The sequence below is a fragment of the Camelus ferus genome, chromosome 19 (assembly GCF_009834535.1).
Source record: "Camelus ferus isolate YT-003-E chromosome 19, BCGSAC_Cfer_1.0, whole genome shotgun sequence".
Lineage (NCBI taxonomy): Eukaryota > Metazoa > Chordata > Mammalia > Artiodactyla > Camelidae > Camelus > Camelus ferus.
Genome location: NC_045714.1, coordinates 2,657,597 through 2,684,710, shown reverse-complemented (window position 1 = coordinate 2,684,710; position 27,114 = coordinate 2,657,597). Strand labels below are relative to the sequence as shown.

The following is a 27,114-nucleotide window of genomic DNA, read 5'->3' as shown; positions in this document are numbered from 1 at the left end:
AAGCAGGGTGGACCATGAAGAAAACAAAGAAGAAATCAGGGAGAATGAGTGAGCTGCCCGAGGTCAATATCGGAGCTGAGCTGGAGAGGTATCAGGGACCGGGGGGCAAAGGACCCAGGAGCTGGGGAAGCAGCATCCTGCGAGAACTGTTAGAATCCTTGTTTCCAACCTGGAAGGACCTTCAGGGACCAGGTGGTCAACTCCTTCCCCAAGAAAAGGAAGAAATGAGAATGAAAAGGAGAAACCAAAAAGAGCAGGTCTCCAAGTTTTAGAAGTCACAGAAAGGCAGTCAACAGCTCCATCCTGGCTGAACCCAGAAGGTCCCAGTCCGTTATTTCCCCCTGTCCCTTTGATAAATGTCCAGCCCCCGTAGGGGAAGTTCTGTCCAGCTGCATGCTGGAAATAGGTGGTTTGAGTAGATGTAATCAGGGCCTCCTGATCTGACATCCGTTCCCCCCACCAACAAATACCCCTCTGCTCATTCCAACTGGGCCACCATCACACGTTGCCAGGCACACAGGCTGCAGTGCTCACGGGCTCAGGCAGAGAGAGAGGGAGGGGGGTCATGTCCTGAGGGGTAGCTTGGGTGGGCATCAGGGGTGGGGGAAGGATCAGGAGGGGAGATGGGCTGATGCAGCTTCTCCAAGCCATGCAAGGATCCAAAGAAAACACAGCTGGAAGCAGGGAGAGGGAGGGGGAGCCAGGCGACGCATGTGTTGACATCTTGGGCAGAAATCCAACTTGGGATCCTGTGGTCAGTGTATTTATTTACTGGGAACAGTTACTTCCCCCTGCTGAACTTCAGTTTCCCAATCTGTAAAACAAGGGCCATACCCGCTACCTCAGGGGATTGCTGTGAGGATCAGATGGGACCATTCAAAGAGAAGGGCAAGAGAGTGGAGTGGTTAAGAGCAAGGGCTCTGAAGCCAGACTGACCGCAGCTAATGACTTCACCCCACTGGGCCTCAGCTTCTATATCTGTAAAGTGGGGGTGATGATACTGTAGAGGGTATTAGGCGGCTTTAGTGAGTTCATATTTGCAAAGCACTTTTTGTTAGACAACTAGTTCATACTAACAATCAGAGACATTCACTGAGCCCTTTGGTGTGCCAAATATTAGATCCAGCACTTAACTTTATTTAAATTTTTTTGGGGGGGTATTTATTTATCTACTTATTTATTTAAATGGAGGTACTGGGGATTGAACCCAGGACCTTGTGCATGCTAAGCACACACTGTACCAGTGAGCTATACCCTCCCCTCCTAGATTCAGCACTTTATATACTTTATCACATTAAAATATCACTGCCACCCAGAGAGGGAGGCAGGTACTAGAGCATCCCCATTTTACAGATGTGGAAACTGAGGCTCATAAAGAGCTTTCCTTTTATTCCCCCCTTTTTAAGTATATTTTTGTTTAATTGAAGTATGGTCAGTTTATAATGTTGTGTAAATTTCTGGTATATAGCATAATGCTTCAGTCATACATGTACATACATATGTCCTTTTCAAACTCTTTTTCATTATAGATTACTATAAGGTATTGAATATAGTTCCCTGGGCTAAACAGTGGAAACTTGTGGTTTAGCTATTTTATATATAGTCGTTAGAATCTGCAAATCTCGAACTCCCAATTTATCCCTTCCCACCCCCATTCCCCCTAAGTTTGTTTTCTTTGTGTGGGTCTGTTTCTGTTTTGTAAATAAGTTCACTTGTGTCATTTTTTTAGATTCCACATATAAGTGATATCATGTGGTATTTTTCTTTCTATTTCTGGCTTACTTCACTTAGTATGACGATTTCCAGGCCCATTCGTGCTGCTTCAAGAGATCTACTTTTTAATTTATTCTAAAACAGGGGTAGGCAAACTACAGGGGGTAGGCAAACTACAGCCCATGGGCCCACTCCAGCAAGCAGCCCATTTGTATTAAAGTATCATTTCTGGCTTCTTTCCTGCTCAAGTGGCAGAGTTAAGCTGTGAGAGAGATTGAAGGGCCTGCAAAGTCTGGAATATGTACTCTCTGGCCCTTTACAGGAAAAGCTTGCTGACCTCTGCCCTGAAAAATAGCAGAAGCAGGATTTGAACCAGGTCGGCCTGGATCCAAAATGCTTAGCAGCTCTGCTGTCCTGGTTTTTTGCAATAAGGCTATAAAGGCTAGAAAAGCATTTCTTTCCTGTCACTTTGAGTGCTGGGAAGGCTTCCCTTAACTTCTCAAAGCCAGGGGTGAATGTGGAAAGGGATTTGGGGATTCTGATCTCTCCATCCCTCAAGCCAAGTGGCAAGGACTCAGGGAGGCTGCCAAAGCCCCTCCCTCCTGGGCTGCACATCTGCCAGCATCAGTCTGAAGTGTGAGGGTTGGGCACATAAGTTGTGGGAGAAAGGGGAATCCCATGTGACAGAGAAGGGCAGGCTGAGCAGGCGAGCCCCTGGAATCCAGGTTAGAGACACACCTTCTTGGCCTGCAGCCCAGGTCAAGGCTGTGTTTAGAGTCAGTTGGACTGAGACTCACAATGTGCAGGAGTTGGTCAAGAATCCCAGGGTGGTGTAGGTATCGCCTGCTCCCCAGGGACACTCAAGGGCTCCAAACCAGGTCAGTTACTCAGCAAATATTTCCTCAGTATCTACTCTGTGCCAGGCATTGTTCTAGGCACTGGGAATAAGCGGTGAACAAGATCCCAGCTCTCATGAAGACAGACAATAAACTAAGATTAAGTAGAAATAAGATCTATAAAGAAAAGAAACCAGGCTCATGTGCTTGAGAGTTAACTTCTAGATAAGCAGGGAAGGCCTTTCTGGAGAAGAGCCATTTAAATGGAGACCAAAATGACAAGGAGCCAGAGGGAAGAGCAGAGGGGAAAGCATTCTAGGCAGAGGAAACAGCAAGTGCAAAGGATCTGAGCAAAGAAGAATTTCACTTGCATGTTCAGGAACCAAAAATCAGTGTGGCTGGAGCAGAATGAAAAGGGTGAGAAGTGGGAAAAGAGGCAGGGAAAGGCCCTTTCCCATGCCTAGAAATCAGGGCGTGGAGGCAGTTTATTCCAGGTGTAATGGAAAGCCACTGAATGATGGTTAATGATGCTAATAATTGTAGCTAACAGTTTTTGAGCCCTTACTAAATGCCAGGTGCTTATTAAGCCCTTGAAATGCATTAACTCATTCCTAAGAGGGAGGTCCTTTGATTGTCCTCAGTTTATAGATGAGGAATCAAAAGCCTAAAGAGGTTGCCCAAGGTCACATAGCTACATTTAAAGTTCACTGAGGCTGCAGTGGGGACAGTGAGTTACAGGGGCCAGGACTCTGCAAGAGATAACAATGATACAAAGACAGCTTGCATTCCAGTTGAGAGGAAAGGAAACCAGCGTTCACCAGGTTTTCTGCTAGAGCCAGACTCCAGGAAAAGCAAAGGTTACTAGAGTTCAAAGGCACAGAGGCACTTCCTCCTCTGGATAGCCTTAGCACTTTCTCTGTTCCCCTCCTACACCCTTTCTGCCTTGTTTGCTTGTGATCCGTGCCCCTAATAATAGCTAGCATTTATTTGGCATTAATGGTGTGCCATGTATCATGCCCAGCACGTGCGCTGTGCCTATTTCATTCATGCTTGCAATTACCTAATTGTCCCCATTTTAGGATGGGGAAATTGAGGCTTAGGGCGGCTAATGTAAGGAGTCCAAGGTCATACACCTAAGAATTGATAGCCTAGGATTTGAACCCTGGTCTGTCAGATGCAAAAGTCTAAGCACTTAACTACTGGGCTGTAAACACCCCTTCACATCCTGCCATGAACAGTCTGTGGGTTCCCCAATAGCAGCCAAGGATGATCTTTCCCTCTAGGTTCCTGCTAAAGAGGGTACATAGTAGTGCTGACCTCATAGGTTGTTAAGAAGATTAAATGAATCTAGATCTAGGGTCACCAACCATCATGGTTTGCCTGGGACTGTAGGGGCTCCCAGGAAAGAAAACTTTCAGTTTCAAAATTTGGGAAAGTCCTGGGCAAATCAAGATGAGTTGGTCATCATGCCTGGATGAGTGCTTTGTGCTAAATATGTGTTCAATATTGTTCTTCTTTCCACTTTAATGAATTTGATAACAAAAGTAGCAAGCACCTGCGCTGTGCCAGTCCTAGGAGCTGGAAACACTGGCAGACAGTACATGGGGGTACTGCGCAGAGACCCTGGCGCCAAAGGTTCACCCCAAATCCACAGTCCCTGAGGAAATGCCAAACCTCCCTCAGGGTGATTCCAGCAATCTGGAATGTCCTCTTGGGCTGGTAGCACTTTCTCGAACCCCAGTGGGAGAGGTCTCTGGGCTCTTAAGGTCTGCAAGTAGTTGACACAGAAACAGTCGGGTGGTTCCCAAAGTGAAACCTGACAAGGAGAGGTCTTGAGATGACAGTGGGTGGAAGGGAAAGGAAAAACGTGCCTTGGGCATCGACTTTGTGAATTGCCCTGGATCTAAGGTAGTTCCTATTATCACAGCACATTTTGCTTGATGAGATAACTGAGGCTCAGGGACCGAAGTGAAGTGTCTTGCCCAGGATCTTGCAGGAAGAGATGGGTAACTGGACTCTGAACCAAGTTCCCAGCAAATCAGGGATTGTTGGGGTTGGGCCGTCTAACTTCTGCACTTTCCTCCCTCCTGATGGGCTTGGGTCCCCTACTAGTCTTGACAGCAGCTGGGCTTGTCACGGGGCTCCGTACAGCCCTCTCCGCCCTCTCTGCTGCCAGCGTCCCGCCCCATCCCTTCCCAACTCCCGAGGGAGGAGGGGAGAGCGAGAGAGAGGGGGGGGGTCGGGGAGGCCCAGCTTTATAAAGGCGGCAGGAACAGCGCTGCCCCGCCAGACCCCGCCGCCCGGATCCCCTGCGCTGCCCGCCGCCCCCACGTGACCGAGCCGACCACCAGCTCCACCGCAGAGTAAGTTGGGGCGCGTCCCTATCTACCCTCCAGACCCTCGCGCAGCCGCATGTTCTACTGAACCCGGGGTGGGGAAGAGATACCCTGAAAGAGAGCGCTGAGATGGGGGGCACCAGATAAAATCCCGATGACAGAGATTTAGGACCTGGTGGAGCAGGCTGCACCCTCTATTCCCCCGGCGCGGGGCCTAGGAGACCGCAAGCCACCCCCCAGGAATGCGCGTGCAGCAGTTCCCATGGTAACGTGCAAGCCGCGCCCTCCCTCCGCCGAAGGAAAGGGGAGGTTGTTGTTGGGGGTGGGGGGTGTTGGTCCCCTGGAGGTCCATACTCGTCACGTGGCGGTTGCACGAGGAAACCGAGGATATTCCCTCCCTCTCCTTCGTGCCCCAAATCCTTTGGGAGCCAGAGGTCACGTCACATGGCCTCTCTGAGCCTCAGTTTTCGCATTTGCCAAATAGAGGCAATGTTACTGGTTCTAAGTTCCCCGAACAGCTATCTCAAGGGTAACGATAGGGGCCAGCCCCCTATTCTGCTTGGATATCCGAGGAGTGGGTTTTAGCGGCCCAGATGACTCCCGCGACCCCACTCCACCCCCAGGCCCACTCGCCATGGCCCTCTTCGGGGCTCTCGTCCTAGCGCTGCTGGCAGGCGCTCACGCCGAGCTCCCCGGCTGTAAGATCCGCATCACCTCTAAGGCTCTGGATCTGGGTAAGGCGCGGGGGCGGGCGAGGGCCTATGTGGGTGGAGTCGCCCCAGCCGTCAGTGCAGGATCTAAGGGTCTCACTGATACTTCAGTGAAGCAGGAGGGGCTGCGCTTTCTGGAGCAAGAGCTGGAGACCATCACCATTCCGGACCTGCGGGGCAGAGAGGGCCACTTCTTCTACAACATCTCTGAGTACGTGGGGGCGGGGCCTGGGAGGGGCGGGGCTTAGGAAATACTACTGAGTCTCGGGAGACTGGATGCCCATGTGGAATGGGGGCGTGTCCAAATCGACGAGGCAGGATTTAAACAGAATAAAGCCGGAAAAGATAAAGGCCAAGCCTGCCTTCACAGGCGGGACCAAGACAATGGGCGTGGCCTAGAAGATGTGGGTGGGACCAAGAAAAGCAAAGCCAAACCTGTGGAATTGAGGCGTGGCCAAAGAGCGACAGAGAGGCGGGGTCAAGAAACTTGACAATGGATGAGAGTGGGGTTGTCCGGCACCGGGGTGGAGCTAATGCCAGAGGTCCGAGGAACAGGAGATAAAGGCCTGTGGTTTAGGATCCTGGGGACAGGGTCTGGCATTCCCAGGCTCGGGTAGGGAGGGGAGTGCAATGAGACTTATAAGAGATTGGGTGAAGCTGACTTTTAACACCTGGGTCAGGAGAAGCTAATCTCTGAGCCACCCAAGTCCAACTTTTAGCCACCCAAGTACAGGCTGGGCACATGAGGGGCAATGGAAGAATTCATTCCACACCACCTCAGTTTCCTCAACCTGGACTGGAGGAGAAGGGAATTAATTTACTGTGACTGGTTGGGGTCCCCTTTTCTTGGTCCTGCATCTGACCTTGAGGCCTCCCGCAGCGTGAAGGTCACGGAGCTGCAGCTGACATCCTCAGAGCTCCATTTCCAGCCAGAACAAGAGCTGATGCTACAAATCAACAATGCCTCCTTGGGGCTGCGCTTCCAGAGACAGCTTCTCTACTGGTTCTTGTGAGGACCTGGTACTGCCGGGAGAGGGTGGATTAGGAGGGCTGAGGGTGCTGTGGAGCTGTGGGCAATCCTATAGCCTTTCTGAGCCTCAGTTTCTTCATCTGTACAATAGAGACATTCATACCCACTTCATAAGAGTTGATGGGATTTGGTAGAATGTCTGGTAAATTGTTCCAAAGTGAAGCCTTATTAACAGGGGTCATGATGTAGCGGAGTGAGGAGGGGAGCAGTGACAACTTAATTAAGCTCCCAGCTGGAATGAACATTAACACCCCTACCCCTGCCGCAGCTATGATGGGGGCTACATAAACACCTCCGCCGAGGGCATGTCCATCCACACGGCTCTGCAGCTCTCCCGGGATCCCACTGGCCGGATCAAAGTGTCCAATGTCTCCTGCCAGGCCTCTGTCTCCAGAATGCATGCAGTCTTTGGGGGAACCTTCAAGTAAGCCCCATCCCCAACCCCAGTGCTCCCCACTTGAGCCCCACAGCCCCTTTGCCTAGTGCAATGCAAAATGCACAAGCTTGGGAGTCAGACTAGCTGAGTCCAAATCTCAGCACCACCACTTCCTGGCTGTGTGACCTTGGACAAGTCACTGAAGCTCTAAGATGGGGATGGTAATAGAACCTATTTTATAAGATGTTGGTTGTGAGGAGTGTTTGTGTTAATCTAGGTAAAAATATTTAGGAAAGTACCTCGCATATAATACGCAACTAGCCACTTAAGAATAATTGTGAGGACTAGTGTTTACAGTGGGCATGCACTGGGTTCTCAGTAATTCGTAGCTCTTACTACAACTAATAAAAATAGTCACATAGTTCTAGGTTTAGGGCTGAGAAGGGGACTTTGTGCTGGTTCTGGAAAAGGGTAGGGGAGAGAAGATGGTGGATTTATTATCTGGTGTTGGTACACTGTCAATTATTTTATTTATTTAGCAAACAAAGTGTATGCCAGGCCCTGAGGACTCAGAAAGGAGCTTAAAGCCTGGCTGGAGGGACAAAACATTTGTCGTCAGGGCTTTGAAAAAGGGACCAGGAAAGTACTCTGGGGAGTTCAAAGAAGAGTAATCTGGCAGGACTGCCTGAAAGAGGAAGCATCTGTGCCCAGACAGGGGGAAATACAGGGTAGGAGCATTGAAGGTGGGAGGGAGGGCATGAATAAGCACATAGAGGTGGGGGCGCTCAGAGTAAGTTTGAGGAACTCTGCTTAGATTAATTTGGTTGGTGTGGGGCAGGGATAGGAAAAGTCTTGAGAATCAGCCTGGAGAAGGGGATTTGAGCCCAAGTCATGGAAAACATCTATTAAAGAGGTAGTAATTTAAGTTGAAATGGAGGTATTTAGCCCCAGCCCCAACCATCTCCAGTCACTGTGATTTCTCCCAGACCTGGGTTGGTGTAGGGACAGGGGATGGGCTCACCTGGCCTCTCCTCTCCTCACAGGAAGGTATATGAATTCCTCTCCACATTTATCACCTCAGGAATGCGCTTCCTCCTCAACCAGCAGGTATGGGCCGAGGCAGGTTGGGGGCGAGCTGCTGGGGCCAGCAGGGGTGGGCATGCCCTCTCTTTGGAAGACCTTGACTCTGGCCCCCACCTACCAGATCTGCTCCGTGCTCTACCACGCAGGGACAGTGCTTCTCAACTCCCTTCTGAACACGGTGCCTGGTGAGTTGGCACCGCTGCGGGGCTGGGAGGTCTGGGCCCTGGCCCTGGAGCTGGAGTAGGGGTGGGGAGGAGGCCGGGTGAGCGCTGTCACATAGCACCAGAGTTGGCCCCTTCCAAGCCCTGCCATGCAACAGCCCTGGGTTCAAATGTGGCCTCTGCCACCAATTTCCTGTATGTCTGGAAGTAAGTACTCCTCTTACTTCCTTGGTTTCCTTGCTTGGCTGATGCCACTTCCACTGGGGTTGCTCTGAGTGTTAACTGAGGGCGTGGTTGTCAAGATCCTTAATATGTGATTGCTGTTGGGGCCTCATTTGGGTTCATCACCTGGCACTTAATAGGTGCTCAATTAAGGTGAATTCTCTTGTCTGTGTTCATCACCTGGTACTCAGTAGGTAATTAATGTGGGTTCCCTTTTCTTAAGCTGTGAGCTAGATCGTCACTCCGCATACATAGGGCACAGGATGGGAAAGAGAAGGCAGGGGAAACCAATGAAAGAAGGGACTCCCTTGCCATCTTGTTTAGTGACTTGATGAGATCTCTGTAGTAGTAGTAGTAGTAGTAGTAGTAGTAGTAGTAGTAGTAGTAGTAGTAGTAGTAGTAGTAGTAGTAGTAGTAGTAGTAGTAGTAGTAGTAGTAGTAGTAGTAACAATGACAACAACAACAATAATAATAGCTAACATTGTTGAGCACTTATGGCACGCGAGGCACTAAGTGCTTTCCACAGAAAACCACTTTGATCATCATAACAACCCTGTGAAGGGAGTATTATAATCACCATTTTATGCACAAGCAACTGAGGCCCAGAGAGCTTAAGAACCTTGCCCAGCATCACACAGCTTTGAGTGACTCGAGCCCCTCCCTGCAGTGCGCAGAGCTGTGGACAAGCTGGTCGGCATTGACTATTCCCTCCTGAAGGACCCTGTGGCCTCCACCAGCAACCTGGACATGGACTTCCGGGTGAGCTGCCCAGCTGGTGTGTGTAACCAGAACCCCCTTCTCCCCGAGGTTGCTGGTTTTAGTCCCCTAAAGCAAAGCTCTGATGCAGCCAATCCATTGCTGGGGATGCTCTGGCTCCCCGTTGCCTACAAGATTAGGCTCAACTCCTGGGTGTGATATTTGAGCCTTAGTTAAATCTTGTCTGGCCCCGAATCTCTAACTTCATCCTGTTCCTCTGCAGCTACTCTTTTCCAAACATGCCCTTCACTTCCTACCTCAGGGCCTTTGCTCATGCACTGTCTTCCCCTATCTCCCCTGAAGGAATTAAATATTCAGCTCTATGCACATAATCTTATTTCATCTTTTCACAACCCCATAAGTCTGGTACTGACGTTATGCTCATTTTAGGGATGTGGAGACCTGCTCGGGGAGGTGATGTCACTTGTCCAAGGCTGCACAGCTAGTTATGTGGCCATTACCATTGCTCCTCCCAGTGGACTGGAGCAGTTTCAGAGCACAGACTCTGGAGCTAGAATACCTGAAGGTCAGCTCTGCCACTCTCTAGCTGTGTGATCTTAAGCCAGTGGCTTAACCTCTCTGTGCCTGTTCCCTAATATGTAAATAGAAATAATACAGTAAGAAGACATACCTCCTGGAGAATTGCGGATTAAAGGAGTTTGTCTAGGTAAGGGGCACGGAAGAATTGCTATGTATACGTAACCACCAGCTACGATCATTGCTGCCATCTAGCTTTCAAGGCCCACTCAAATGCCACCTCCTCCTTGAATCCTTTCCTGAATCTCCTTTCTCCAGTTTGATGGAATTGCTCCTTTCTATGCTTTTTAAGAAAATACCTGGTTGGGGATGGGGTAATAGCTCAATAGCTCAGTGGCGGAGCGCATACTTAACCTGCATAGGGTCTTAGGTTCAATCCCCAGTACCTCCATTAACAACAAAAAGTACCTGTTGAGTCCCCCAAGGATAGCAGCTGGGTCCAAACTGATGCAGGACCTGGAGACGTCTGGGTGCTGGGCCAGTCTGCCTTGCCCCTGACCCTGATCCCCCAACCCCAGGGGGCCTTCTTTCCCCTGGCCGAGGGAAACTGGAGCCTGCCCAACCAGGCGGTGGAGCCCCAGCTGCTAGAGGAAGAGCGGATGGTGTATGTGGCCTTCTCTGAGTTCTTCTTCGACTCTGCCATGGAGAGCTACTTCCGGGCAGGGGCCCTGCAGCTGTTGCTGGTGGGGGACAAGGTATGCCAGGGTCTGTTTGTGGGATGGGAAAGAGGAGGGCCTGGGATGGAGCTCCTGCCTTACCCTCAATTCCCCTGTCCAGGTGCCCCACGATCTGGACATGCTGCTGAGGGCCACCTACTTTGGGAGCATCGTCCTACTGGTGAGTGTTGGCGGGAGGTAGGAACGTGGCCAGTCTTCCTATTTGTGTCTCTGGGCTCCCTGAGGGTAGAGTCTGAGTCACCCCCTCCACCCCGGGGACTCACCAGGGAACAGACCTGGGACTTAACCCGCCCTCCCTGTTCTGTCCCCAGAGCCCAGCAGTGATCGACTCTCCGCTGAAGCTAGAGCTGCGAGTCATAGCGCCACCTCGCTGCACCATCAAGCCCTCTGGCACCACCATCTCCGTCACTGCCAGTGTCACCATCGCCTTGGTCCCACCCAACCAGCCTGAGGTCCAGCTGTCCAGCATGACCATGGTGCGGGCACCAGAGTGGGGACTGCGGAGGGTTGGGGAGAGGTGGGCTGCAGACCCTTTGGGTCAGTAACACCGCCCTCCCCACTTGCCTACACAGGATGCCCGTCTCAGCGCCAAGATGGCACTCCGGGGGAAGGCGCTGCGCACACAGCTGGACCTGCGCAGGTGGGCAGGTGTCTGAAGGTCTAGGGCCAGCCCGTAACCTCTCTGAGCCTCAGTGTCTTCAGGATAATCACAGCTGCCCAACAATCCTGGGGAGCTAAAATTCAGTCCTACCTATAAGCCACTGGAGAGCTGGGGTCTTTGTCAAGGCATAAAAAGTGCTTCATCATAGTATAACTTTTCTGCCTTCTCTCCACCCAGAGGCAGGCAGAGCAGAGATGAGACATGTCCGTAGTCACAGCAAAGCACATGAGAACAGATTTTGGTACAGCTCAGCTTTGTGATCTTAAGACAACTCATTTTACCTTTCTAAGCTTCATTTTCTTCACGTTCTAAATATAGATAATAGCATCTATAGTAGTTTCTCAGGCTGTGCTGTCCAGTGTGGCAGACACATGTGGCTACTTACCTGTCACTAATTATAATTCGGGAGTTCCTCAGGTGCACATTTCTGTGACCACATGGAGCTAGTGGCTATTGTGTGGGCGGTGCAGATACAGAATGTTTTACAGAAAGTTCTATTGGACAGCGTTGTTCTGGGGTTAAATGACATAATGCAGGGTTGTGGTTAAGAGCCTAGATTCGAGAGACAGGTTCTGCAATTTATGAGCTAAGTGACCTCATGCAAATTACTTAGTCTCTCTGGGCCTCATATGCCTCATCTATAAAGTGCAAATCCTAAAAGTGCCTACTTAGGGTTGTTATGAGGCTTAAATCAGGTGGCCTTTTAAAATATTTTAATATTTAACCTTTTTTTTTTTTTTAACATGCATAGTATCTGGCAGGGAGTAAGCACTGTAAGTTTTGCTAAAGAAAAACAAACAACACTGGTAAAGCTGCCAGCAGAAGACTGGCATATAGGAAGTGGGCCACGAATAAAAGTAGGTGACTTGGAGAATAGGTGGTCCAAAGAGGGAGAAATGACTCACCCAAGGTTACACACCTGGCAAGTGGTAGAATGCCCTGGAAAGGTGTGTGGGAGGAGCATGTGGGACTGAAACTCTGGAGGGGAGGCCTGGGTGGCCTGGGGAAGGGGGTGCTTGCAGGGCTCCTGCCCACTGGACCCTTCCTTCTCTCCCATAGGTTCCGAATCTACTCGAATCAGTCTGCGCTGGAGTCGCTGGCAGTGAGTTGAGAATGGGGGTTGGGCAGCGGAGGCAGGCCCACCCCCTACTTGCTGCCCTGACTTCAGACCTCCTCCTTCCCAGCTGATCCCGCTGCAGGCCCCTCTGAAGACTATGCTGCAGATTGGGGTGATGCCCATGCTCAATGGTAGGGGTGGGGGATGTGAAGAGGGAGGGGGAAAGGACAGGGGAGCTGGGTGGGTCCAGACTGAGCCGGCTGTTCCCACCCACAGAGCGGACCAGGCGTGGGGTGGAGATTCCACTCCCTGAGGGTATCAACTTTGTGCGTGAGGTGGTGACGAACCACGCGGTGAGTAATGGCGCGATAGGGAAGGAGGGCAGAGCCTGCCCCTCCTCTACAGCTCTCCAGTTGCCCCTTCTCATTTTAATCTTAATCAGACTCCTCCAGCCCCTTTGCACAGGCTGTGTCCTCACCTTGGACCACGCTTCCCTGACTCCACCCCCAATGTCTACTAATCTTTCCGGTCTTAGCTAAGAGCTCACCTCCTCCAGGAAGCCCTCCTTGACCTCTACAGGCTGTGCTCCTGCAGCCTCTATTTCAGTACCCTTCACAGGGAGTTCTAAGAACTGTTTTGCTGTTCTGTCTCTCCCACTTGATTGAGGCCTAGGACTCAATCTCTATCTCTAAACTCTGGTCTCAGTAACGGAATGAACAGCCTCCCTTCTCTGCCCTCCTGCACAGGGCTTCCTCACCATCGGGGCCGATCTCCACTTTGCCAAAGGGCTGCGAGAGGTGATTGAGAAGAACCAGCTTACTTACACCAGGGACCCCCAGGCATCCAGTGCCCCATCCCCATCCACGGCAGCTGTCTGAGCCCTCATCTGCCACCCTGGCAAGCTGCATTCAGGACTCCAGTGCCTCTCATCCCCTCCCTCACCCCCTCACAGCCTTTAGTGTCCTCTCTAACCCCCCCGAGTGCCACAGAGAAGACGGGTTTTAAGCCTTACCCAATTTAATTCCATAATCACAGTCAGTTCATCAATTACAGTCCGTCCACCCTCCCAGTGGGCTGTCCTGAGCTCTCTTGTGTTCCTAGAATGCAGATCAGTGCGCTGAGAGCAATCTTAAAGCAAAGAAGAGGCCAGGCCCCACCCCAGCCAGGAATAAAGTGCGAATTTCCCCCCAGACCATCTATGTGAGGCCTTGGGGCCACGTCTGGGATGCACAGGGCAATGGAGGTGGGGTGGGAGCAGTTCTGGAAGCCGAGACCTGCCCCACAGGGGCATTCTGCATAGAGAAGACCCCCTAGCAGGAGAGGATGGGGAAGTCTGGACCCGGCAGTGAGGCGCTGGGCCCCGTAGTCATCAGTACGGCTGCTTATTCAGGAAGCGGGAAAACATGGTGAGGGCAGCCTGGGGCTTGTCGGTGGGGACCATGTGTCCGGCGCCCTGAAGAGCAAAGCTTTGCGAGGTTCCCTCCCTGTACAACCCCTGCCCCTGGGCGCTTCCTTCATCCTAAAGGTCACTCTAGCCAGTGACCTTCCTTCTCCCCAGTCCTTCCATTTTCCCCATCCCTCCAGAAAACTCGCCCTTCCAGGGTCCAGATGGTAACCCAACATCAAAGGAGGCCGGAAGGAAAGGACAGGTGGGTCCTGCCCCACCAGTCCTCACCAGGCCCAGGCCCTACCTTGATGGTGAGAAAGGCGATGTGGGAGAATTCCTTCACGAAGCCAGCGATCTGCTCCCCGCTGTCCCCGTAGTTCACTAACCAGGGCCGGCGCTGTACCTCCATCTGCCCCACCAGGAAAGGTTAGCAGCCTGCAACCGCCCCCTCATTTCTGCTCATAGCCACTAGCAAGACCTCCAGGGGCCCGGAACTCCTCCAGGTTCGCCCTCTATCCGCCAGAATCAAGCTGCCCTACCCCCCTGCACCCACCCTACCCTGGGGCCAGGACCTCCGCCTTACCTTCTGGTTGAGGGAATCCACAAACCACTCATCCCCCATGAAATTGCAGGCCATGTCCACATCTCCATTGTAGAGCAGGATCCGGTATTTCTGGAGCAGACCAGGGGGATAAACACAGTGTGGAACAAACCCATACCCCAGCCCTTCCCTGGTTCAAGCCTGACCCCTCAGGAAATTCAAGGGGCCCAGCTAAATAGCATACACCAGCAAATTCTTGTGTTTTCTGACCACTTCCTACATGTCTAGTGCCCTGCTAAACGCTTTACCTATGAAAGTAGTAGATACCATTACTAACCCCATTTTACAGATGGAGAAATCAAATCTCAAGATATGTGAAAACCTTGCCCAGGGTCACGTGGCTAGTAAAGGGACCTGAACCCAGGCCATCTGACCCCAGAGCCCAGGCTCTAACTGTTGTACAGAACCTGGTCCTAACCTAGCTCTGCCAGTGTCTCCCTTGGACAGGGCCCTCTCCTACCCTAGACATCCGTTTGCCCACTTGTAACACAATCTGACTAGCTCTTCTCACCCTCAAGGCTCCTCCAACAGAGCGGCATAAGGCAGGGAGAAAGCCAGGTTCAAATCCTGACCTGGCCAACCACAGGACCCCAGGCACAGGACTTCAGTTCTTGGAGTTTCAGCTTCTCCTGTCCTGAGTGGCACCCTAAAGGTGCCCCTGCCTTGCCAGGCTGCTCAAGTGCCGAGGCTGCTAGTGGACCCAGCTGTGCTGCCCCCACTCACCTGGGAGGTGAACAGCTTGAGGTACTGGGAGGACATGCTGTTGTAGAGACGGCGGTATTGAATATTTACCAGGAAGCTGCAGGTGCACGTGGGCAGGAAGACCAGGTCCAGGTTAGGGGAGAAAGAGAAACAATTGATCAGTGCTCCTTCCTTTTCCCCTCCTATTCCCAAGCTCCAGCCTAAGAGGCCGACAGCTGGGATTCAGTCCCTTCTTGGGCGTGTAACCTCTCTGGGACTTACCTGATGGGGGGCTGGAATTCAGAGGTCCCCAACCCACCCCCATTTAGAACTAGGAATGGTTTGTTACAATGACTGGGATGCAACTGGCATCAGTGTGTAGGGGCTTGTGGCGACCAATCAGAATGGACCTGAGTGGCCCCAGCTGTGTCAGGCGTCACCCTCTTACTTGCAGGGGTAGGGAGTGGGAGAGTCTCTCTTTACTAAACACTGTGGAAGTTGTTGATATTTTAACTAGTATGGCCATTTAAGAATGAAGTGGCTGATTATCAATCAACGTAGGGGGTCAGGGATCTTAACATCCTATTGAACAATTCACTGTCACACCCTGAACGCCCAGCACGCCCCCATTGGGAAGCCCTAGCCAAAGGACCCCTGGGAACCTTGCCGATGCCCACTAGCCCCAGGCCAGGAGTGGCCACAGAAACCCACTTGCACATGTCCCATTGGGGCAGCTGCTCAGGGATGTGGAGGGCCTTCCGCACATAAGGATCGTTGAGGTAGGTGGAGGCGGCTGTGGTGTTGGTGCAGGGAGGGTCCAATCGCACCGTTCTCTCGGAACGCAGGAGTGTCTGGGGAGTACAGACAGAAGGTCAGGATCTTTACGTCCCTACCCTGTCCCTCCCCACCCTGCTGGGAGGAAGGCCTTGAACACCTGATGCCACATCTGCTTGAGTGGCAGGAGGGTGAAGATGTTGCCCAGATCCTGGACCACGACAGTGTCCTTCTCGTACCTGTAAATGAAGTGGAAGATGGAAGCCTGAGCCTCCAGATGGGGCTGGGGTTGGCCCCAGGGGCTCCCAGCAGGGCCTACCTTAGGTGGCTGGGCACCCCCCCAGCACATGGGGCGTAGAGGTTGTAGATGTTGAGGCCAGAGCTGGCCACGATGTGGGACACTTCCTGAAGCTGTAATGACACACCAAGCCACCATGCTTTACAGAAGCCTGTCCTCCCCACGACCTCACCAGCGTGCCCCAAGATTCATTGCTCTCCTACTTGGACTTGTCATTACCCTTCCCCGACTCTTCACAGGTAGGGAAGCTGAGGCTCGGTGGAAGGCATCTGCTAGGCCTGGTCCAACTCCCAGCGCCTCTACTCCCTCTCACTGAGACTGCAGGCAAGTGACATCAACATTCTTGGTCTCAGTTTCCTTATCTGGAGAATGTGGACCATATGATCTCCCCTGAAGGAGAATCCTGATGAAGAAACAATCTACACTGCCACAATTCAGCACAGTCCTGGCACATCCCAAACGTCTGCTAAGTGAGACGTCCTTTCTCCTCAAAGGGGTCACAAGATTTGCCCAGGAAGTGGTGGTGGGAACACAGACATATTCATGTGTCCCAGAGAACGCCCGACTGCTGAAGGGTGCAGGATAGGAAACAACAGGGGATGGGGAACAGGGAGTCCCCAGGGAGGGTGTGTGGTCCTGTTCTCGATGGGGGCAGAACCTCACATTGGTCACGCATTCTGGGTCTTTGTTGTCATAGAAGTTACACTTGTTTTGAGAGCAGCAGTGGGTCTGGAGGGAAGACCAGAGCCTGTAGGAGATGAGTGAAAATTCCTGAGACCCATCTACTCCACCTCCCAGCAGGGCCTGAACCCAAGGGACCTGATCCCAGGAGACAAGGACATATATCCCAGGACATGGTGGTACCTTATCTCCACCTCCCAGCAGGGCCTGATCTCAGGGGACCTGATCCCAGGGGACAGAGACATACCCCAGGGCATGGTAGGTAGGTCCCTAACCCAGCTGCCCTGGTGCCATACTGCAATTCTCCTTAGTCCCTTTAAATTATGATATTTATTCTTTAGCCACTCAGCCCCAAACCCTTCTGGCAACCCCAGCCCCAACCTTCAGCTCATAAACCAGAGTAGAGCCTGGGATATCATGTGCCTGGAGGACAGATTTGAGGTCCCATGACCTGCCCCACCCCAGAGATTGCCCAGCTGTCCCCTCCCATACCTGTTTCCCAGAAGGCCATGGTAGTAGGCGAAATAGACCAGGGAGTTGTCATTCTGCTCATAGGAGGAGAGTCCATTTCCTACAGCCAGGCCCTGTGAAACACTCAGGATGTTCAGCTCAGCTGGATGGTGAGGAGGAAGAGCCTCCCTTGACCTCCACCCAGAGCTTCAGCAATCTGGAAGCTGAAACGCAGGCTGGTTTGTGGGAGTGGTTGGGTGGGGGAGGCCACTCGACATAGTAAAGAAACAGCTGGCAGCCTGACAGGTGAGCTTCCGGTCGTGGGAGGCACACAAGCAGAGGCCAGCTAGTGGCAGGGATGTCATGAAGGAAGACTGGGTAGGATGGGGGAGTTGACCTGTTTGACCTTGCTAACTGCAAGGCTCTGACCTAAGTTGCCTCCCCTCCCTCCTGCAGCCTCACTGCACCTGAAGGTTCATGCTGGGGTCCTGCATGACCAACACAGCCAGGGTGGGGATGTAGATGCCAGCATAGCTTTCTCCTGTCAGGAAAAGCTCATTGTCCTTGTACTCCGGGAAAAGGCGGAAGAAATCTTTAAGGGCTTCAAAATTGCTCTCGGCGACCTGGGGATGGCGGGATGGAGGGAATCAGGAAGCGCTGGTGTTGGTGTCATCATCTCGGAGATTCTTTCTAATTCAGATAATGACACCAACCCACCCTGTTTGTGCAAGAGCTGTTACTTGTCTGAGAGCACACCACAGTAGCATGCAACAGAGCCAAAAATGGACTCCAAGACCATGCTCTTTCTCTCCCTGCACCATGCCAACCAGGGAGGCTAGGGCATGTGGGCAGGCACCGGACTCACCGCTGTGTCATTAGTTGCATAAGACTTGTCATCAGAGTAGGAGAAGCCGACCCCAGCTGGGGACTCAAGGTATAACACATTGGCGATCTAGAGGGGAAGTGAAAACAGGCTGAAGAGGGCACCCCACCCCATCCAAGTGCCCAGACCACCCTCATAAGACCCACAGTGACAGTGATACCAGGTTCCAAGAATAGGGGTTGTACTCCAGGGTGGTACCATCTGGCTGGACCTGCAGAGGAAAGAGATGGCTAAGTCCCAAGGGCCAGGTGGGTGGAGGGAAAAGGCCCCCATGCTGGGTACTTTACAGTCGGGCAAAACCCCTGAAATGCATTGATAGTCGAGCCAATGGTCCAGGTCACAAAGTCCTTTTCTCCCTCTTCCCCGGCCCTTGCTTCGGGAACTGTCCCGTTGTTCCCCCTTACCAGGGGTTACGGAGGCGACAGCGGCTTTCCACTCACCAGGAAGGGGCCGTGCTCCGTGAGGAGGCCGTCTAGGGAGCTACAGCCTGGCCCTCCATTGAGCCAAAGAACCACAGGGCTGCTCTTGGGATCCTTCTGGGACTCCACAAACCTGGGAGGGGAGTCAGGCTAGGGTGGGTGCAGGTGGAGGGGCTCCTTCCAGCCCTCCCTGCTCCCAGGCTCCCTCAGGGGTCTTAAGAACCACCCCCATTTTCTCCCTAAGTGCACATCACAGTGCCCCTCTAAATCGCGCCCTGGGAGGCAGGGCTGCAGACCAGTAGTGGAGGTGCTTGGAGCCGGAGCCTCTGAGGTAGCCGGAGAACTGGCGGAAAGACGGCTGCTTGGCCAGGCCGGGCAGGCAATCGATCTCGTCCTGTTTGGGGGCTGTCTCGCTTCGGGGCGCCCAGGAGAGCAGCAGCAGCAGCAGCAGGAGGAACGGCAGAGACAGCACGGTTCGGAACATCTGCGGCAGGAAACCGGTGCCGGCTGTTTACTGGCTCCGAGGCTGCTTAGCCGCCCCTGGGGAGGAGCTGGCGGCGCAGCCTCGGGGGAAGCCCAGGCCTAACCCCAGCTCCCACCCGCTTAGCCTTCAACGCCGCGCACCGCCCAGGGGCCCCGGGATCCCTTCCAACCTCCGGGATCTCTTCCAGCCTCCGGATTCCCTCACCTCTGCTGCCCTGCGTCCTTGCTCTCCAGGAGGTGCTCGGCGAATGGAAGTCATGTGTATTCCGAGTCACGTGTGATATGGCGTCACGTGACAGTCTTCCTCCCGCCCTTCTGCGGTCTCTGCGGACCCGGCGCAAGGAGGGGGCGGTGGCAGCGGCAGTTCAAGCCGGGTGAAGGTCCGCAGGCCTCACAGGTCGTATCCCGCGAGCCGGCGATCACATGACCCAGGTGTGGACGGCCAGGATCCCCCAGACTCCCGGGCGCCCTGTTCTAGGCTGGATGGCTGAGCCAGCGGCGCTAGGACCCCCAGGCTGAGCCTCGGGGAAGGGAGTCAGGGGGGCAATACCTTACGTGGTCACCCTGTGAGCCTGCTGCCCAAAATAGCCCCCGGCGCTGGCTGGCCTGCCTCATGGCCGGGAGATGGCTGCTGTCTCCGACCCTGTGGAACTGGGTGCGCCCTGGGGACCCGTGCGCTCCGAGCCCCCTCCCACCCGCTTCCACCCAGTGCACGGTGCCAACATCCGCGTGGACCCCTCGGGGACGCGGGCCACTCGCGTGGAGAGCTTCGCCCACGGCGTGTGCTTCAGTCGCGAGCCGCTGGCCCCCGGCCAGGTATTCCTGGTGGAGATCGAGGAGAAAGAGCTGGGTTGGTGCGGGCACCTGCGTCTCGGCCTAACGGCTCTGGACCCCGCCAGTCTGACCATCGTGCCCGAGTTTTCGCTGCCCGACTTGGTCAGCCTCGGCCACACCTGGGTCTTCGCCATCACGCGTCATCACAACCGTGTGCCCAGGGAAGGCCGCCCGGAGGCGGAGGCAGCGGCCCCCAGCCGACCTCCAGCCCTTCTGATGGAACCGTATTTGTGCATTGAGCAGTATCGCATTCCCCGCGACCGCCTGGTGGGCCGCAGCCGGCCCGGGCTGTACAGCCACCTCTTGGACCAGCTCTATGAACTGAACGTGCTGCCTCCGACCGCGCGCCGTAGCCGTCTGGGCGTTCTCTTCTGCCCGCGTCCAGACGGCACGGCTGACATGCACATTGTCATCAACGGCGAGGACATGGGCCCCAGCGCCCGGGGGCTACCAGCCACCCAGCCCCTCTACGCAGTGGTGGACGTCTTTGCCTCCACCAAGAGCGTGCGCCTGGTCCAGCTCGAGTACGGTTGTAGGTATCCCACCCCCTGGGCAGCGACCCCTTCTGGCCCAGCCACTGGACAGGAACCTGCTAGAACTCTCAAGGCCTTGGTCTGTCCAGCATTACTGTAGAAGTTGGGGAATCTGACTTCAGGTTCTGCCTCTACTTGTGATCTTGGACAAGTCACTCCCTGGCTCTGGACCTCAATTTACCCATCTTGGCTGTGATTGATTAGGATGCCCTCTAACTTCTCTTCTGGCTTTGCCAATATTCTCTTTATTAACCTAGGGCATGGATTCTAAACCGATTTTAAATTTTGGTCCTCTTTGAGAATTATGTGCTCTTTTATTAGACAAATGCTCATAGATTTGGGCACACCAGCTGGAAGGCATCACTGACCCCAGATGGGAGCTTCTTAATCCTGAGGTCGGGTCCATGATAGCCCTATTAAGCCCTTTATTTATATCTATGATCACATTTTATGAATTCAGTGAACTGGAATCCACTCTGTGTCAGATCTGTGCTGGAGGTTGGGGTCGCACAGGAGCTGCTAAGTGAGCATGCGGGCTGCTCTCAAAGAAACAGGGCTGCGGCATTATGAACGTGTTGCAAAAGAGGTGCTTATCTCAATTACATGAAGAGCCCTGTGCCAGGCTGAGCCTGGAGGCCAGAAGGGACTTGCCCAAGTTAACAACAAAAGGGAGGGGACCAAGACCTAGATCTTCGGGGCCTCAGCCTCAGCCCCCACCCTCCTGTTCATTTTGCCTTTGACAGCTTTCTTTTCACAGTGCCATCCCTGCAGACTCTGTGCCGCCTGGTGATCCAGAGGAGCGTGGTGCACCGGTTGGCCATTGATGGGCTCCACCTGCCCAAAGGACTTAAGGATTTCTGCAAGTATGAGTGAAGGCCTGCAGCCACCCTGAAACAGGGCCATAAGAATGCTTCCTGGCCCTAGCACTGTGGCTGGTCTGAAGCTGGCCATACTGCTACCAGCCAGGATGGAAATAAACACAGCCGATGCTGACACTGATCCTTGCAGGGTCTCCTTGCCCTTGAAGCCTGTGAGAGGCACTTCTTTTACAATACTAGGGGTCAGTAGGTCAGAGCAACAGAGAGCATTTTGACATCACTTAGACCAGGGGTTCCTAGCCTCGCTACTCATTATCTGGGATACTTAGAGTGCTGATGCCCCGGATCCCATCTCCAGAGATTATCATTTGATTTACTGAAGAATTAGGGCTAGACGTTGTTTTTGTAAAAGCTCCCCTAGAAAGTCTAAGGTACAGCCAGGGTTGAGAAGCATGTCCCTAGAACAAGATCTCAACTTTGGCACACATTATAACCACTTGAGGAACTTTGAAAAATACTGATAACTGGGTCTGCCCCTGGGATTCTGATTTAAATGTTCTGGGATAAGGCTGGGCATCAGGATTTCTAAAAGCTCCCAAGAGAATCTAACTTGCAGCCCAGTGTGAGAACCAGTGCCCTAGACCAACTACTTCATTTCATGGATTGGTAACTGATGCCCAGAGATGGGAATGTATTTGTCCAAGGTCACACAGCAAATGAATGAATGCAGAATATTCCTTCTCACAATACAGGGCACAAAGCACTAGGCTCCTTTATTTGTATCTCTAATCACTTGCTTCCATACAAAGGATTTCATTCGATCCTCATAACTTCTGGTGAGGTAGTGGGCAGTCACTACCCTCATCTTACAGACAAGGACATCAAGGAATAAAACTGTCCAGGTGACTTGCCCGAGGTAAAGGCAAGAACCTAGAATGCCCAGGTCCTGGTCCAGCACTCTTTTAACCCCACCCATTGTCATATATAGGTTCTAGAATGAACAGGCAATTCTGTGAGGTGGGTTCCAGGTGTAAAAGGGAGGGACTATGAGGTAACATTCTGGAAGGGTGGAGAAGGTAGGACAAGAGGCAGACTGTTCCCTCACAAACAGGAGCTTTGGGGCAGCCATGTCCTATTTCGTGTCTCCACAAACTCATCCAGCTCTTCTGCCTTCTGGCCAAGGTGAGAGGGGACTCCTGGGCTGGAGGGTGTACTACAACTTCCCCTGAGAACTTCTTCCTGGCTCGGGGGAGATGGAGGTTCTGCTGGGCATTTTGGGGCTGGCCCTGGAGTCATTTCTCTTCAAAGACAAGCCATTCCAAAGTCCCTGCCAATAGCTCCCCACTTTCTCATTCATTCATTCATTCACCGAACACTTCTCCATCAGCTACCTGCCTTAGGGACTGACTTGTGGTGTGGATAGAGTAAAACCTAGTTCCCAACCACTAAACAGCCCTCTTGGGCTGGTCTTAATTGCTTCAGTTCCCAATGCTCTGCTCCTGTGCCCTGCCCCTCAGGGCCCCCTCCTCAAAGAGATCCAGAATAACATGCCATCTCATTCCTGTCTCTGCAGGTGGGGCTGCTTCTCCGGGCTCATCCCTGGGCCTCTATAGTCCTGTAGAGCCAGTGGTGGTGACCTCTGGTGGACAAGGCCCACTGAGCCAGAAAGCTGAGCAGGTGGTACCTGCTGCCCCAGCCTGGGGCCCAGCCCTGGCAGTGCTGGAAGCCAGAGGCTGCCCTGGGGGGGCTAGCTGGGAGACACTGCAGCAGAAGGAATACGGCCGATACTGCCACAAATTTCCCCACGCGAGGCAGCCGGAGAGCTTGGGCTGGGAGGATGGCAGGTCCAGGGGCAGAGCTCCCCGCCTGGCTGACCCCAGCAGGCCTGGGCCCCTTCTGCTATGTGGGCTGCCGCCAGGTGCTCTGCCAATGCCCTCTGAGGCAGGGGGGAAGGAGGCCAGCTCCCAGCCTGACATCTGCATCCTTACCCTGGCCATGATGATCGCTGGCATCCCCACTGTGCCTGTCCCAGGCCTCCGGGAAGAGGACCTGATCCGGGCGGCTCAAGCTTTCATGATGGCCCATCCGGAACCCGAAGGGCCTGTGGAGGGGGTGCGGTGGGAGCAGGCGCACACCCACACAGCCCCTGGGCCGATGGCCCTAGTGAGATCCAGGAGGGACCAGCCTCCTGGCGCCTGCTTGTAGCTGGATGAAATAGCACCAGACACACAGGGTGGCTTCTCTGTATGATTTTTGGGCAGGCAGGGTTGGAGGTGCCTATGGCAGGGATGGGGATAGGGTGGTGGTTGGAGCCACTCTGATGAACACCAGTCCTACATCAGGGCCCAGACTCCAAGAAACATCCAGAAACCATGAAGCCAGGAGACAGGTCTTGTCAGAGTAGTGACCATGAAAATTAATTACCTGAGGCTGGGTGCCCTGCTGAGAGAGGGGAGGCTTCTTTTGTATTGTTTTGGTACTGAGTCAAAAGTTCTTGTGTGAAGTCCCAGGCAGTGTGAATTTTCCTCTTACCTTAAGTTTCTCAGCCTGCTGAGGGCAGGTCATGGGACCACAGGCAAAGAAGGAAAATTAACTTATTTGAGCACCAACTGGCATTGGGCCCATTACAGGCCCAGTCTCCTTTAATCCTACCAACCGTAGGGGTCTCTGTTTTCACAGGTGAACAAGTTGAGGCTTAGAGAGGTGATTTGCCTGGAGTCCCATAGCTAGGACAAAGCAGAACCCGGCCTCACAAATCAGGCTGGGAAGAAACCAGGATGTAATGTCAGACGCCAAAGTCTATTCTTTCCATACTATTTCCTAAACTGCCTTCTACAGGACAAAACTAGACGAATGCTAGAACAGGCAACATTCAACTTTAATGACTTCAGGATGGGGCGGGGTGGGGCGGGGTGGTGAGGCTGGGAGCCTGGATGAGCCACTGCCTCTGAGGGGCCTCTCCTCTGTGGGTCAGATGTCATCTCCCGACTGGGGAAGCTGTTACCAAGCCCCAACCCTTGATCTCCACCCAGTGTCTTATCTTTTCTCTTAGAGCAGGGGTCATCTGTTTTTGTAAGGCCCTTGAGCTAAAAATGGTTTTTACCTTTTGAAAAGGTTGTTTAAAAAAAAACAAAGCAAACCCATAAAAACAAAACAAAACAAAAGAACCAGGAATATACAACAGAGGCTGTACATGACCAGCAAAGTCTAGAATATTTCCTCTCAGGCCCTCTACAGGAACGGTTTGCTGACTCCTGTCTTAGGGAACTAGACATATTTTAGGGAGCAGGCTGCAGAATAGAAGACCCTTGTCCTCCTTTCCTGGAAGGAGGGCCGGTGGAAGTACAGTGTGAGTGTGTGTGTGGGGGGGTGCAGGGGTGGATGTGGACGTGTGTACATACATCTGTATGAATTTCTCCGGGTGCTGAGGGTAATCAGAGTTGGACCTGCTCATAAGGGCCGATCCAGCTGTCAGCCAGCTCCCGCAGGGTGCTGTACCGCCGTTCAAACTCCTCCTGGCTGCAGTGCTGCAGAAGCTGACCCACCTCCTCAGTGAGGAGGGCCACAGCCAAGTGCTTCTCCAGGGTCTCACTCCACTTGCTGCCCAGGATGTCATCAAGACTGGTGGCACAGCCTGCTGGCCACTGAGCTGGCAACATGTCAGGTTGGAGCACCTGATGGCGGGCACTGAGCATGGCGAGGATGTGGCGGCAAGGCAGATGGAAGGCCTGGTTAAAGTAGCAGCTGCAGCTGGCCGGGGGCTGGGGCTGCACCCTATGTGTGTCCTCCAGGATCTGTATGTTCACCTTTTCTGAACTGGAGCCGATGAGGTGCATGGATTTCTGGACCACGGCGAGCTCACCCAGGCAGAGCTGCGCTGCCGGGCCTGTACAGATGGCATTGAGAGAGTGCTGGATGTGGGCTTCTACCAACTGCTCCACTTTGGGGCTTTCAGGGCTGACGTCTGAAGGCGCATGATGGTTCAGGGAACTCAAGCCCAGGCTGAAACTTGCCTTGTCTCCAGAGTTCTGCTGCATGTATCGGAGCAGAGCAGTCACGCCTTTTTCCACAGATGGGGTGGTGCCAAAGGACTGGCTGAGGACGCGGGTGGTGACTTCCAGGCCCTGGAAGTAGCGGCTGCTCTCGGCTCGGCTTCTCCAGCGGTGGGCCAGCCAGATGCGGTCGTTGAGCAGCCAGTGTAAGTGGAGCTCTGGCAGTTGGGCCGGGGGGATGTAGGTGCTCAGGAGTGTATACAACTTTCTCAGGTTCCCAGCTGTGGCCGAGCACATTGTGTTCTGCAGGGAGGTCAGGAGCGCCCTCTCCATGGGCTGCTCAAGGGACAGCTGATAGAACTTGCCCTGGAGGAACTTACAGACATGGAAGGCAGAGAGCAGGACCTCAGCTGCGGGGAACTCCATAGCAAGGGTGGGCAGCGGGAGAAAGTGGGGATCCACCAGGATGGTACAGACTCTCTCCCATGCTGGGTTAAACTTCTTGAATACCTGGAACATCTGGGCCAAGCCTTCAGCATCCTCCTTGGCAGGAATGGCAAAATAGACTGCCCGGGCAAGATGACCCTCCAGCTGTACCCGAGGTCCGTCCACCAGGAAGGTATATAACACCTTGCCCCTTGGGTTATAGGTCCGGTGGATAAATAAAACCTCAGGGAAATGGGCAAAGACACCCTGCATAAAGCAGCTCTGATAGTTGAGGGTATCTAACTGGGCAGTCTTGCTAACCTGATAGAGCAGCAGAGGTGGGCTTGGGTCCTCAATCAGGAGCTCATTCAGCATCTTCAGAGCCATGGGGGAGATGGGAGATGTCTAGACGCCAAGGTCAAAATATCTTCAATGTGAGGCTGCTATACAGAAGGCTCTCAGTCTTTCAAACTCCAACTAAGTTGAGGCTTGAGGCTGGGCTGTAGTTCTCAGATCTTGTTCCAAAGATGGGCCTATGGAGAAGAACAGAAGTTTTAAGCAGACAGAAGAGGCTTGGCTCTTCAATTATTCATCCAGACAACATTTTATTGCTTACTATGTATCAGCACTGTTCTGGGGGATACACAATAAACACGTAAATGAACAAGGATATATCAGATAGTGAAGTCTGGCAATAACTTGGTTCCATGAGATTTAAATGGATGGGAAGGCCAGAGTGACCTTTATTTTTCCTCCTTGAAGAGCATTTAAAATATTTGTATAGCACTTTATATTTACAAATTACTTTTTGGCATCCATCCTTTCATTTGGTCCTGGTATACTATATACAAGAGAACTGCAATTGCCCCTGATTTGCTGTGTGATCTTAGGCAAGTCAGTGACACCCTCTGAACCTCAATCCCTTTAGCCATAAAATAGGTTTAACAAATGTGCATAGCCTCTCCAACCTCTACGTAAATCCCTCTATTAACTGCAATACTTTGTTCAAATGTTTCCTCTATGTAGCCCCCAAACCAGGTTATTGTCCCCACTTTACAGATGAGAAACTGAGGCTCAAAGAGGTTAAGTGACTTGCCCACCATTACTCTGTAAGTAGCTGGAAGCTGAGTCTTTGGCTTGGGCTCCTGACTGCTTTCCACAGTACCTGAAGTCCAAAAACTGGGAACAGAGAAGGGACGCCGCCTCTGACCTCTCACCTCTAACCTGGGTGGGAGGATGCGGCTGTCTGACGTTCCCATTTGGAGTCTGCCCGGAGCCAGAAGAGAAGTCAACCTCCCAACCCTATGGGAACTGTGTCATGGTGACTGCGGTTACCAGCTGCCTCACACCTCCACCCCTTCAGAAATTACTCACCCACACCTTGGCTCCGTCGCCATTTCTCCCTATTTGACCCTGTCTCTGACTCTGACTGACCTCTAGGCTCACCAACCGCGGCGCCAGCTTCGCCGTGACTCGGGCCAATGGCCTGAGGCGTTCGCTTTCGGTCTTTAGAGGGCCGACCAATCGTAGCCCGGCGGCTCGTAGGCGGGCACTGTTACCAGGGTTACGAGGGGGCTCGGCTGGCGGCAACCAATGAAGGCCTGACGACACTTGAATCCAGGGGAGTCTGAGCCCTGAGGCTGAAACTCTGGAGCCTAACACCTGAGAAGAGCACGTTATTATGGAAACCCCCTCAGCC

At 53.1% G+C, this 27,114-nt stretch overlaps 5 protein-coding genes across 11 annotated transcripts; 3 read left to right on the top strand and 2 right to left on the bottom strand.

Annotated features, from left to right (window-relative positions):
- Positions 1-4,762: 4,762 nt before the first annotated feature.
- Positions 4,763-13,224, top strand: PLTP (phospholipid transfer protein). Its single transcript, XM_006187627.3, has 16 exons — positions 4,763-4,912; positions 5,509-5,619; positions 5,707-5,806; positions 6,476-6,604; positions 6,894-7,049; positions 8,045-8,108; positions 8,206-8,269; positions 9,135-9,226; positions 10,279-10,455; positions 10,538-10,597; positions 10,749-10,913; positions 11,010-11,077; positions 12,158-12,200; positions 12,283-12,346; positions 12,432-12,508; positions 12,902-13,224. Exons 2-16 carry the CDS (start codon positions 5,520-5,522, stop codon positions 13,031-13,033), a joined length of 1,491 nt encoding a protein of 496 aa, XP_006187689.1. The 5' UTR covers positions 4,763-4,912; positions 5,509-5,519; the 3' UTR covers positions 13,034-13,224.
- Positions 13,155-19,131, bottom strand: CTSA (cathepsin A). 3 transcript variants are annotated; one of them, XM_014561744.2, is made up of 15 exons: positions 19,018-19,131; positions 18,626-18,813; positions 18,351-18,462; positions 18,071-18,121; positions 17,893-17,979; positions 17,495-17,650; positions 17,070-17,161; positions 16,560-16,644; positions 15,918-16,009; positions 15,759-15,837; positions 15,536-15,675; positions 14,867-14,942; positions 14,126-14,215; positions 13,847-13,951; positions 13,155-13,621 (listed from the first exon to the last, which is right to left on the bottom strand). In XM_014561744.2, the coding sequence occupies exons 1-15, from the start codon at positions 19,069-19,071 to the stop codon at positions 13,538-13,540; spliced, it is 1,491 nt and encodes a 496-aa protein (XP_014417230.1). In that variant the 5' UTR covers positions 19,072-19,131; the 3' UTR covers positions 13,155-13,537. The 3 variants fall into 3 exon arrangements, with proteins under 3 accessions (XP_014417230.1, XP_006187694.1, XP_014417231.1); XM_006187632.3 differs by having other exon boundaries at positions 13,155-13,608; XM_014561745.2 differs by having other exon boundaries at positions 13,155-13,608; positions 18,983-19,076.
- On the top strand, positions 19,042-21,172 carry NEURL2 (neuralized E3 ubiquitin protein ligase 2). 4 transcript variants are annotated; one of them, XM_032461269.1, is made up of 2 exons: positions 19,042-20,170; positions 20,923-21,172. In XM_032461269.1, exons 1-2 carry the CDS (start codon positions 19,437-19,439, stop codon positions 21,050-21,052), a joined length of 864 nt encoding a protein of 287 aa, XP_032317160.1. In that variant the 5' UTR covers positions 19,042-19,436; the 3' UTR covers positions 21,053-21,172. The 4 variants fall into 4 exon arrangements, with proteins under 4 accessions (XP_032317160.1, XP_032317161.1, XP_006187688.1 ...); XM_032461270.1 differs by having other exon boundaries at positions 19,043-20,170; positions 20,937-21,172; XM_006187626.3 differs by having other exon boundaries at positions 19,046-20,178; positions 20,937-21,172.
- Positions 21,173-21,279: 107 nt separating this feature from the next.
- Positions 21,280-23,816, top strand: SPATA25 (spermatogenesis associated 25). The gene is made up of 2 exons (XM_006187625.2): positions 21,280-22,179; positions 22,571-23,816. The coding sequence occupies exons 1-2, from the start codon at positions 22,125-22,127 to the stop codon at positions 23,200-23,202; spliced, it is 687 nt and encodes a 228-aa protein (XP_006187687.1). The 5' UTR covers positions 21,280-22,124; the 3' UTR covers positions 23,203-23,816.
- A 48-nt stretch (positions 23,817-23,864) lies between these two features.
- On the bottom strand, positions 23,865-26,875 carry ZSWIM1 (zinc finger SWIM-type containing 1). Of its 2 annotated transcripts, none has more exons than XM_006187624.3 (2): positions 26,790-26,875; positions 23,865-25,948 (listed from the first exon to the last, which is right to left on the bottom strand). In XM_006187624.3, the coding sequence occupies exon 2, from the start codon at positions 25,800-25,802 to the stop codon at positions 24,432-24,434; it is 1,371 nt and encodes a 456-aa protein (XP_006187686.1). In that variant the 5' UTR covers positions 25,803-25,948; positions 26,790-26,875; the 3' UTR covers positions 23,865-24,431. The 2 variants fall into 2 exon arrangements, with proteins under 2 accessions (XP_006187686.1, XP_032317156.1); XM_032461265.1 differs by lacking the exon at positions 26,790-26,875 and adding an exon at positions 26,581-26,724.
- Between the last annotated feature and the right edge of the window lie 239 nt (positions 26,876-27,114).

What these genes read in the sequence shown, in the direction of transcription:
- PLTP (XM_006187627.3), top strand. Translation starts at nt 5,520, where the DNA reads ATGGCCCTCTTCGGGGCTCTCGTCCTAGCGCTGCTGGCAGGCGCTCAC. An exon ending in TGTTGCTGGTGGGGGACAAG is followed by an intron (nt 10,456 to 10,537) that starts GTATGCCAGGGT and finishes TCCCCTGTCCAG; the next exon opens with GTGCCCCACGATCTGGACAT. An exon ending in TTGGGAGCATCGTCCTACTG is followed by an intron (nt 10,598 to 10,748) that starts GTGAGTGTTGGC and finishes TTCTGTCCCCAG; the next exon opens with AGCCCAGCAGTGATCGACTC.
- CTSA (XM_014561744.2), bottom strand. Translation starts at nt 19,071, where the DNA reads ATGACTTCCATTCGCCGAGCACCTCCTGGAGAGCAAGGACGCAGGGCA. An exon ending in ACCCCTATTCTTGGAACCTG is followed by an intron (nt 17,980 to 18,070) that starts GTATCACTGTCA and finishes CTTCCCCTCTAG; the next exon opens with ATCGCCAATGTGTTATACCT. An exon ending in ATGCAACTAATGACACAGCG is followed by an intron (nt 17,651 to 17,892) that starts GTGAGTCCGGTG and finishes CGCCATCCCCAG; the next exon opens with GTCGCCGAGAGCAATTTTGA.
- NEURL2 (XM_032461269.1), top strand. Translation starts at nt 19,437, where the DNA reads ATGGCTGCTGTCTCCGACCCTGTGGAACTGGGTGCGCCCTGGGGACCC. An exon ending in GTGCGCCTGGTCCAGCTCGA is followed by an intron (nt 20,171 to 20,922) that starts GTACGGTTGTAG and finishes TGCCTTTGACAG; the next exon opens with CTTTCTTTTCACAGTGCCAT.
- SPATA25 (XM_006187625.2), top strand. Translation starts at nt 22,125, where the DNA reads ATGTCCTATTTCGTGTCTCCACAAACTCATCCAGCTCTTCTGCCTTCT. An exon ending in TCTTCTGCCTTCTGGCCAAG is followed by an intron (nt 22,180 to 22,570) that starts GTGAGAGGGGAC and finishes CTGTCTCTGCAG; the next exon opens with GTGGGGCTGCTTCTCCGGGC.
- ZSWIM1 (XM_006187624.3), bottom strand. Translation starts at nt 25,802, where the DNA reads ATGGCTCTGAAGATGCTGAATGAGCTCCTGATTGAGGACCCAAGCCCA.